General features: G+C 30.5%; 1 protein-coding gene across 1 annotated transcript; it reads right to left on the reverse strand.

The window, feature by feature from the left end:
• Window positions 1-7,771: 7,771 nt before the first annotated feature.
• Window positions 7,772-9,369, reverse strand: LOC107488063 (protein WUSCHEL). The gene is made up of 3 exons (XM_016108761.3): window positions 8,895-9,369; window positions 8,708-8,805; window positions 7,772-8,158 (listed from the first exon to the last, which is right to left on the reverse strand). The coding sequence occupies exons 1-3, from the start codon at window positions 9,367-9,369 to the stop codon at window positions 7,772-7,774; spliced, it is 960 nt and encodes a 319-aa protein (XP_015964247.1).
• Window positions 9,370-11,984: the final 2,615 nt, after the last annotated feature.

Here is an 11,984-nt window from a genome sequence, read left to right on the forward strand (position 1 = left end):
AAGTTAATTTTAAGTATACTTGGCATTAATTAGTAAATGCATGACTATAAAAATATTATTTATATATTAAAATTAATTATTATATATTTGTATATATATATTATTTAATTTTTTAATATATATTTTTATATTAATAATTAATTTTAATAGTGGGTTTTAATATTTTTTAAACATGGTTGACATGACTAATACGGCAAAATGTTACTAGCTAGTAGCTACGGTTAACAACCAATGCGATTTTGGACTGGTAAGCAAAAGGTGCAACATTGATGTAACCGTGTAAGTGATATAGTTACAACATGCATATTGTGATGAATTGGTTATTACAGTAGTTGACAAATTTCATATATATACAGTTTCAACAAATGAATTTGCTATCTATATATATACATATGTATGAATCTTGAAAGGATAGAATTGAAAGAAAAAGAAACTATAAATTAGTACCAAGTCCATGAGGGAGACAGATAGAGACACAATGTTATGTTATGATTTGTGAATTCATGAAATAATTATAATTTAGGAAATAATGTCAAGTCACAAAGGGCATTATTACAATTGCATCCAAAAATTTCACCACTGCACCTCTGCTATAATTAAACTAAAAACCCTTGATTTTAACTCCTCTTTTGCACTCATATGAAATCCTCAAATTCTACACCCTTGTTATTATTACCAAAAATTCATCTTCCATCCATTGACTAAAGCCAAAATAAGAGGACCAAAAGCCATCATTTTACACTCATCTCTAAAGTGGTTATTGTTGGTACCATAGAAAAAGAATTCAAATATACCATAATGTTTTAACAGCTTTTACTACCTAATTTCCATATCAATTTAGAATAACCATTTATGTATTGGTATCTGTAGAACTGGTTACATGATTCTTTTAATTAGATATTTATGGAGCAATTAGTGTAAACATAATATATCCACCCAGATCCAGGCATCCATATATTTTAAAATTATTCATTATAAGATAAAATGTAAGTTGAACAAATATGCATTGTTTTAGCAATTATTAATGGCATTGTTCTTCTGGATCATAAGAATTATTATAATGTAGATTCAGGTAGGAACTTAGGAACTAAAATCGTAATAACAATGTGAAGTTGTTCTTGTGTTATACCGAAGGATAATGTATATCAACAAGGAATTAAAATGAAAGTTGGCTTACGAACTATACATCACTCACCTACGTAAACGGAATGAAACCCAATCCCAAATTCACGAGTTCTGCTGCGCCGCAACAATAACAGAATGAAACCCACAAATTATGAGTTCTCCTGCGTCGCAACATTAGCATGCATGTTCATCAATTCACAAATTCACAGTATATCAAAACCCCAAATTGCAACCCTAAAATCGGAACCCTACCCTCTCAGATTTTAGAAACTAAAAGAAGGTGAATACGTACCTCATTGACGATGGTGAGCAAATAAAGACAGGCTTTCAGTCGAGCGAAGAGTCTTCCTGATGTCAACGCCAGCAAAGAGAACCGGCGTTGAAGATGAGTGGCGGCGTGGTGAGTGGTGAGTGGTGAGTGATGAAGGTGAGTGGTGGAGATGGTGATGCCGTGAGTGGTGACGCCGTGAGCGGTGACGCCGTGAGTGGTCTTCTCTGATTTGGGGCAGGGTGATGATGAAGGGAATCGTAGCTAGATAGGGATCGCGCGCGAGTGTTATGTTTTCAGTGGCCAAGTTATTTTTTTTGCCTAATAAGTGTCTGTACGCGTGAATGTATCATTTGGTGAAGGGTGAAAAAAAATTTACTAAGTGTTAGTTAGTGGACATTTTACTTGAAATACATTAGGCAACATTTTTAAAATGCACCTGAAACATGACAAATAGGCTACACTTTAAAAGTGCTCTTTTTGGTGTAAAAAGGGAATCCATAACTCTTAAGTTAAGGCTACGCTTTATAAGTGATCTTATAATATCTAAGGCATCACTTGAAAAGTGATGCCACAAATGTGATTTCTATTCTCCTACAAAAAAGAAACACGGAGAAAAGCGTAGCCTATTCCTAGAATAGGCTACGCTTTTCAAATGTAGCTTAAAAAAAGTGTGGCTGAATGGGTGTTTTTCTTGTAGTGTTGTAATAATATAGAGTGATGAGACGCAACACAAAATCTTTGATGACATAGATAGCAAGCTAGCAAACTAGTGGTAGTGCACAAGAACGTTTTATTCAAATATGTTCATTCCATTCTTAAATTGGTTATAATTTAAATATATTCTTAAATTGGTTCAAACCAAGCATATGAACTTTAATAACACACATTCTATTGGCTTTCAAGTCATTCTCTCTGAAAAATAAATAGAAAATAAACTTGTTCTTTAAAGAAGCAAGACAAATTTTTAATATTTTACTTTTACTCAATGTCAATATTCAACAATAATATCATAAAACAAAAACATTCATTATGAAAACATAGACTATTCACAAGATTCTACCTCTACTCAATGTCAATATTCACAAAAGCATCAACAGATACTCTACTAAACTCTCCAACCAACAGAAGAAACAAATTAAAATATAGACCATAAAAAAAAGACAAATAAAAGGAAAAAAGAGGAGGTATGGAAAAGACATCAAAGATAATACTAAATAGTCAGAGAAAGTGAAAGAGAGATAGAGAGAAACCAACAGAGATAGCAAAGTTATCGAGAGAGAGAGAGAGAGAGAGAGAGAGAGAGAGAATCATATTCGAAGCAATGGAAAAATGGTGGCTTCCTCGTCGGAGGCGAAGTTGACGCCGAGGAGGGGAGTGGCGCCGGCAAGATGGAAAGATCCGATAGGAAACCACTAGAATTCATAAATGAAAAGGGGAAAAGGTAAATGAGAATTGGTTGGGTTAGGTTTCTTTGATGTTTTTATTTAAAATAAATGGGTAATTTAGTCATTTTATATATTTTAGTTTCTATTTTTATTTTGAATCAAACAAAATACAGAGACATAACTACTCAATCCTATACATCTTACACCAAATACAGTACAGAGACTAAATTAAGTTTCTGCCTCTCAGTCTCTATCTCCCAGTCTCTATCTTTCAGTCTCTATCTCCCTTCCAAACGCTACCTTAATGTGTTGAGAGTATAGGAAGTAACCTAGCCAAGTCAAGTTTATGTTAAGCTTGATTTTTTTTCTGATAGAATTATGTTGAATCCATGGAAATTGATGTATGCAATACTTGAAAAGATAGTAAAAATTCTACCATGATTTATGAGACAAAATAAAATTGTTTCCTGCATAATTAATGGTTATCCATGGTATCCCCCAACCCGATAGGTCAAGGATTAATCCGTTGCAGATCTGAGCTCCATTTAAGGGTTTGCCACTGGCTAATGGATTGCTGCATGCACAAGGCGAGATTCGAGCCCACAACACTTGCATAAACAGACGAGTGAGCTGACCACTCAACCAACCCAAGTTGGTTTGTGTTTAAGATAGGGATGACAAACGGAAAAGTCCGCGCCATCCCGCCTAAGGAGGCGGTCCTAAAACCTTCTCCCGCCTTGCCTAACGGCGGACTGGCAAGCTTGACCCGCCAAATCTCTCTTTCCTTTTTTTACCATTAAATGTTAAGTAATGTATATATAATTTTACAACCATTTCGATAAATTTATAATTTCTAAATTCACAAATATTAAAGTTTTTATAATTATAAATATGTAATAAATATAATTATAAACCAAATTTTTTTCAAAAACGTCCCTGGTCAAAAAAAGCACTAGGCCCACCGGAGAGGCCCGTCCTGCCCGCCAAAGTCCATGGTTTAAGTGGTGCGGGTTAGACGGACCTTTTAAGTATGGTGGTCTCAAATTATCATCCCACCCACCTTTTATGGCGGATTATGCAGGCCAGTCCGACAGGTTTAGTCCCGTTTGCCACCCCAGTTTAATGTATATTCTTAGCTTATGTTTTTCTGTTTTTGGTCCAAGTTTGAATGTTTGTTAACAAGATTCAAAAGTATAGTTTGGCCCACATGTATGTATATACTACAAAGATTTGATTGATGATTTGGGCCAGAGTGATTTGGCAAATGTATAAAACAAAGCCCGGCAAGAGGAAGAACAATGAGGGTAGCTTATGATGAAATCAGTTATGGGTTGTGCACTTGTGCCACTTCATGCATGGTTGTATATAGTTGCTGTGTCATGCTGCCATTACCTTGAAAATTGTATGAGCCAACATAATTTTGGTAGCAGAAAAGTATTGATTGCACAACAGTACTTGTTTGTGCTTTTTTCCGCTTTGCTCTGCTCTGCTGTCAGCACACACTGAAGTGAACACATAAATGGATTTCTTGTTTGTTTCAGAATGGAATGGGAATGAATCATTGTATAACAAGTTTACGTGTTTAACTAAGATCCACATGGAACTTAACGTGTTCAACCTTTTGCCTGAGGTCATTTATATTATTATACAATATACCTTCAATTCAAACAAAGTTTTGTGCATGCTATGCATATCTAATAAAATCAAACAATGCTTTTTTTTTATGTAGGAGTTTCTGTGTGTCGAATTTGACACACAAATCTATGCATAATAATAAATGAGGAAGCCATCATTTAATTTGTGTTGTGTAGCATGAGCGAGTTCGAGGTATAGCTAAGGCTCATTCTTCATTCACATGGCCGTATATGTAGAAGTAATTATAATGCGCCACCTTTAGGCTTTAGGTACGTATGGTGGCTAGTTGCAACCATATAATAAAGGTGAATTCTATGGTGTAGAAATAAATTTTTTTCTACACATGAGGAAACTAACGTGGCATAAGTTTAGGAGTGACACTATGAATTATTTATTTTTTAAAATTAATTTATAATATTTCGATTTATAATAAGAATGATAATTTATTTAGAATTACAAATATAACAACAAAGTTAAATTTAAAAAGATGAAAAAATATTTATATGCAAAACTTGAACCTAAGTAAATATTCATGCATATAAATAATTTTAAATATTGAACATTTTAAAAAATATTCATATGTACCAAATAATTTGGGTTATGTTTTAGACTCCAGTTTTGTTCTTTAAATTTTTTTCATTCATCTTTTTAAATTTAACTTTGTTGTTACATTTGTAATTTTAAATAAATTATCATTCATACTATAAATCAAAATATTATAAATTAATTTAAAAATAAATAATTCATGGATTAAAGAATTTTTTATAGCTAATTCATAAACACTTTTAATTTTGATATTGAATTCATAATAGTATTTTTTCAATAACTTATGAAATTTGGTGTGTTTTTTTATATGGAGATCACAAATCTAACATTTTAATTTGGAAAGTTTAATTTTTTGAAATTTAAAAACACAAAATGGAACTTCTGATTTATAAACTTACACAAATCTAATCTTTTAATTTATGAATTTTAATTTTTAAAAATTTTTAAAATACAAAAAATCCACCCTCCAATTGATGAACTTTATTTATTTTTTTAATTTTTAAAATACAAATAAGACTCTCTTAATTGTGATTACATTTATACTAAATTAAAACATATCACTCATCTTTTTAAATTTAACTTTGTTGTTGCATTTGTAATTTTAAATAAATTATCATTCATACTATAAATCAAAATATTATAAATTAATTTTAAAAATAAATAATTCATGAACTTACATAAATTTGATATTCTAATTTGTGAATTTTAATTTTTAAAAATTTTTAAAATACAAAATCGACCCTATGAACTTACACAAATCTGATCATTCAATTGATGAATTTTTTTTTTTTAATTTTTAAAATACAAATAAGACTCTCTTAATTATGATTACATTTATACCAAATTAAAACATATCACTCATCTTTTTAAATTTAACTTTGTTGTTATATTTGTAATTCTAAATAAATTATCATTCTTATTATAAATCGAAATATTATAAATTAATTTTAAAAAATAAAAAATTCATGGACTAAAGAAAAATGTAAGAAAAATTTAGTATTATTGACAAATTTTTTTTAAAGGTACTCTCACAAAATAAAAATAACACTTGTTAATTTCTTATACAAAATGTAAAAAAAATTTAATATTATACACAATAATTTAGAGATTAAATTTTGAATTTAAATGTTTATTGTTTTAATATTTATTGTTTGTAGTATTTTTTGGTGACTTTATTGTTTGTAGTATTTAATATTATTTATGCATACTTAAATATTTAATAAAAATTAATAAATTTTATTGATAAAATAAATATAATAAAATATATTTCTTTTAATAGTAATTCATTACAGTCCAAAAATTATTATTTTTTTTGTCCAATTTTTTTGATCTAATACAACAAAAATATATCTGTAATTAAAGTTTTATTAGTATTAATGTTTAATTGAAAAAGACAAAATCTGAATTTTGATGTATTTATCTTGACACATTTGATCAAAACAATAATAGCAAGAAATAGGTGTCACTCCTAAACCTATGCCACGTTAGTTTCCTCATGTGTAGAAAAAAATGTATTTCTACACCATAGAATTCACCTATAATAAATGAAATGTGTGTAACGTAGCATGAAAACCATGGTACTTTCGTGAAAAAATTGTTAGATTAAATGTGAAATAATATAATCACATTAGAGGTAGTGACTAGTGAGTCACTCTATATATGTGAAAATATTCTGAAGTGTACGTGCGTCATCTGCATCTTAGTCTATAAATTCTAAAGTGCATATATATGGCCTAAGGTTTAGATTACATTACATATATATATTGGAATAATTAAATTGAATGATGCAGTAGATATAGTCCTGTACTAGTCTCTAATCTCTATTACCGAAGTAGGTGATGGTTCAAACTTCAAAATATATACTCTCTAATCTCTTTCTTTCTTTCTTTCTTGTCTCTCCTCTCAGTCTTCTTTCACATACATACACATAAGTACATAACGCAATACACTGCCTAAGCTAATAGCTAGTAGCACCATAAAATGCTCAGAGAAAGCTAAAAGGCTCTGTAAGAAATGAACAATTGAGTGGTCCCCACATAAATCTGTGTCTGTCGACTAGTCACACTCTCACGCGCTATAGGGCAGTGCACTGCTGCGAAGAAAAATCAATTCTCTTCCTCCTTTGTCTCTTTGTTAGTTTGTTTCATGATTTCATCGCTCTTAGAATTTGGTCTTACAAATTACTTCACTTTATTCACGGATGCTTATGTTTGTGCTTCTCCAGAAAAGAATAATATCAGAATCAGATCATTCATCAATTTAGCTAAACAAAACTATAAGGTCGTTAATAATGCATCATTCATTCATAGAAAATTAATCATACAACATATTTAATATATTAACCACTGTACACTACTGAAACTATCTATTAATATAAAATATATATTAATAATTAATTTTAATGTGTTAATATATTTGATAGCATGTGTCTCTAGTGCCAATGATGATTTGAATTAGAAATAAATAATTGAGAGAATGTTTTGGGGAGATGGAGAAAATAATAACATGTATGATAATTAATAATAATTAGTTGATTGAGTAGGAAATTAAGTTCATCTCTCCCTGCATGACATGTGTCAGCATGGGAACATCTCTCTCTCTCTCTCTCCTGAGAAGATTGAAGAAAGTGAAAGAGCAGAAGAGGACAATGTTGAAGACATACATAACAGTGCCTAATAAAATAAACTAATTATGGAAAATGGAAACATAACTACTTAAGCTACTAACCTATCATATCATATCATAGTACTCTGGTTAATTAATGATGATGTGTAAGCTAATTAATTAACAAGCACTTAGTTATTAATTTTCAAGCATAATCTGGAGACTTGCGACCGTAGGAATTGAGACTAAGCTCCAAGGAAGCACGAGAACCACCGTTGTTGAATCCATGATGATGATGATCATAGTTAAAAGAAGAAGAAGAAGAATTATTGGATCTGAGGCTGCAATAGTCATGGATGTCTTCACCATGCATAGGGAACAAAGGCAGGGTTTCAATCTCAGTGACATCATCAATTTCTTCATCATCATTATTATCATCACCTTGTTCTTGTTCAAGGGTTTCAATCTCAGGCCTTATTTTGTCAAAGAAAGCAGTGTAAGTTGATGAATAAGGATCCACACCAACCCATCCCAGGTTGTGGTTTATGGCACCACCAACACTGCTTCCTCCACCTGCAGATATTGTACACTCCTAATAACAATAAAAAAAATTGCATCAAAATGAAGTTGTAAAACTATATATATAGTTATTTGAGTTATCAATTAGTGATAAAACCTTAGCTTTGGTTCAGTAGGCTTGGCTTATTGGTCATTTTACAAGTCAAGAGACCAATTCAAGGGTTTCTTTTTATGGAAGTTTCAAGGAATGAAGAATGCAAATGGTAGAAATGTCTCTCCATTTTGTTGTCAAATAAGATATATTATCATTATTATTATTGGGGATATATATATATGATCACATGCTTCTAATTTACACCCTTCTCATAATTACACAGGCCAGGGATGCATGAATTAAGCAAGCAAACCTGCAGCTATATCTGCATTGATAATATTCCTTCCATTTCTAAGCAAAATACTCAGTGAGCAGTGAAAAAGGAGCTAAATAAAATTGCTTATATAGGTATCAATATTCAATCCATTATATTAAGATCAGAAAAACAAAAACAAAAACACTTTATGTGACAAAGTTTTCAGGTCCATATATATAAACTCTATAATCATATATGTACAACTAACTTACCCTAAAACTCTTCTCCATGGGAACAGATCCACAGCCATAATTCCCCATCTGGCCCACACCAACCATCCCAGCAGAAGAAGAAGAAGAAGAAGCAATCCCTACATAACATAATAAGCATATGATATAATAACTTCTACTAATAGTCCCAAAAGGGTTTTAATTTTTTTTGTTTTTTTTACTTTTTTACCAGTTGATGATGGCATATTGTTGGAGTAATACTTGTTGCTATGAAAGGTAGTAGTAGTAGTAATGTCTTCAGTAGGTTTATTCCAACAATTAGGAGCATTGTTGTTGTTGTTAATGGTGGATCCTCTATGCATGGTTGGAAGTGGAAGATTATTGACATTGGTAGTAGTAGTAGAATCAGAAGTGAACCTCTTCTTCTGCCTCTCACGGGCCTTGTGATTCTGGAACCAGTAGAAGACATTCTTGCCTTCAATCTTACCATACTGTCTAAGCCTAGCAGAGATCCTCTGAATCTGTTCTGCACTTGGAGACCTTACTCCATTGTTGTAGTATAAATCCTTCAATATCCTTATCTGATCCGTTGTTGGTGTCCACCTTGTGCTGCTTTGCCTGCTACCACTGTTCATATGACTACTAGTACCATTGTTGTTGTTGTTGCTGTTTGCTGATGATGAATGTTGTTGTTGTTGTTCCATGAGGAAGAGAAAAAACACAAGAAGAACAAGGATGTTTTATGTGTGTATAGGACTAATAATAGGTAGAGGACATATATGATGATGATGATGAGAAGTAATAGATAATATGATTAAGTAGAGAGTGCATGAATTGGAGGGGGATATATAGAATTTGTGAAAGAAAGAATTTATAAAAGCATTGAAGAGGCTATTAGCTAATAGTAATAGGCACATCAGTGATCACATAATAGCACATGGTACATGGAGTGATAAAGAGAGAAAATCAAAAAGAATATCTGAGGGAGAAGGACTGAAGTTGACAGAGGGAAAGGGGAGTTCATAAAAAAAGGTAGGGACAAAAGAGAGCATAGAAAGTGAGGGTAAGGGTACCATTACCAACACCCAATTACTTACTTGGATCAAAAGCCATGCATCATCATCATCCCCATCTATGTTATTAATTATATATCAAATAAAGTTTCTTTCTTTTTCTTTTTTTCTTTTAGTATACAAAATTATTAGAGCCTATGTTATATATAAGGTATGAAATGATAAATTGGATGGAAGGAAAGAAAAAAGTAGATGTTGTGAATGAATGAATGAATGGCAATAGAATGATATGCATTCCAGGGAGTTACACAATAATAATCAAGTTCTTCCTATTGATGGAGATATCAGATATGGTAGCCACCTACATCTTTTTTTTTTCTACTCTATCATTGAAGTCCAATCAGCAAGCTACAGGGCTTGCTTGAAGGGTAAAATTGTAATTTGAAATTATACCTAAGCATAATGCATCACATATATGTAATACTCAGATGGGTCCCAATCAATGGATGAGCAGTGTTTTCATTAGGGTTTATAGGAATGGCAGGAGTGGAGCTTTTCTAATTGTAGTAGCGGATATTTACAATGCTCTATGTATGTGTGGCCTTTATGTGATGAAGAGTAGTATCTTACTATCTTATGCCTCTACAAATATTGCCATTTGCCAAGTAGATCAACTATAGTAATATGAATATGGAAGATCTCAAAATCTATGCCTATTAAAATTAGAAACGTAAATCATCAAAAATAGTATTGAAAATTTACTTTCTCTACAAAAATATCTTCAAAAAATATAAACGATAAATAAACTTCTATAATATTTAAAAAAATTGACAAAAGTAACTAATTTTTTATATATATATTATCAAAAAATATCTTAAAAATTAAATTTTAATATAATTTTTTTACAAATATTCTTAAAAGAATTAGATTTTTCAATCTTAAAATTTTGGCGATTTTAAGCCAAGTACATTTTTTGTGAATGAGCGGAATGTTTATTGAAAAATAAAAAAATTAGAGATCGAATTTATTTCAGTATTTTGCGTATAATTTTTAAATAATATTTTTATAAAAATTGGATCAAATATTCTAGTTATTTATTAAATATAAAATTCATTTGCCACTTGTAAAAAATTATAATATTTTTTCATGTTTTTATATATGTTAAAAAACCCTATGAATTAAGGAAGTAGAATCGGAAAGAACGACTAAATTTTTATTTTTGGTTTCCGAGATTCATAGAATTACCCATTTTGGTTTTCAAAATTTAAAATTACATATACTGATTTTCTATATTTAAGTTTGGACACCAATGTGGTCTCTCAATTTTTTTTGACAATGACTAAGCAAACAGCCAAATAGAGTACTGAAATGGACTTTTTCTGTCACGCATAAATGATGTCATTTATCTTTGGTCCCAAATAAGTCAAAAACGTCATTTAAGTAGACAACTTTTTTAAAAAACAAGTCAAAAATATCATTCAAATAGAAAACTTTTTTAAATAAGTCAGACTTTTGAGATTTTTGTTGTTTACTCATCATCTAGTGTGATAGAAAATGTGCCATTTCAGTAATTTGTTTGTTTAGTCATTACCAAAAAAAATTGAAAGACCACATTGGTGCTCATGTTTAAATTTAAAAGATCAATATAAATAATTTTAAATTTTAAATATTAAAATAAATAATCACATAAATTAAAGGACTAAAATAGAAATTTAGTCTGAAAAGAGATTAAAATTTATAATTCAAACAAATCAAAACAGATTGAAACAAAAACAAAACCAAATACCCACCGCCAAAGGTTTTTAACTCTTATGAAAATCTCTCATCATGACTGGTTCGTGAATTCATCAAAAATCTTAACTTCAAGTCAAATTTTAATAATAAAAGAAACTTAGAAAGAGAATAAATGAAGCGAGAGTAGTACAGTTAAATTCAACTTAATAGATATGGAGGATTATCAATCTATTTTTTATATTAAAAAATGAAAATTCAATAAATACTACAAATGTGATGAATTCAAATCTTGATCTTTTAATTAATGTTCCCCCAACAAGATGTTAGATCGAGATGTCCCACAACAAATTCTATATCTTTGAATGCGTGACATAGAGATTGGCATGAAGTGATGATTACTACTGCAGTTTATTATGTGAAGAAAAATGAAGTGCATAGAAACAAAAAAGATAGGCTCCAACTAAGAGACAATCAGCTTAATGGCTATATATATGGCTGCTGCTCACCCTATATATTCAAACTGTTTAGTTATAAAGTTGTCAAATACGCTTAAATGTTTCTTGTTTTCTTTT

Source organism: Arachis duranensis, chromosome 5 (assembly GCF_000817695.3).
Source record: "Arachis duranensis cultivar V14167 chromosome 5, aradu.V14167.gnm2.J7QH, whole genome shotgun sequence".
Taxonomy (NCBI): Eukaryota; Viridiplantae; Streptophyta; class Magnoliopsida; order Fabales; family Fabaceae; genus Arachis; species Arachis duranensis.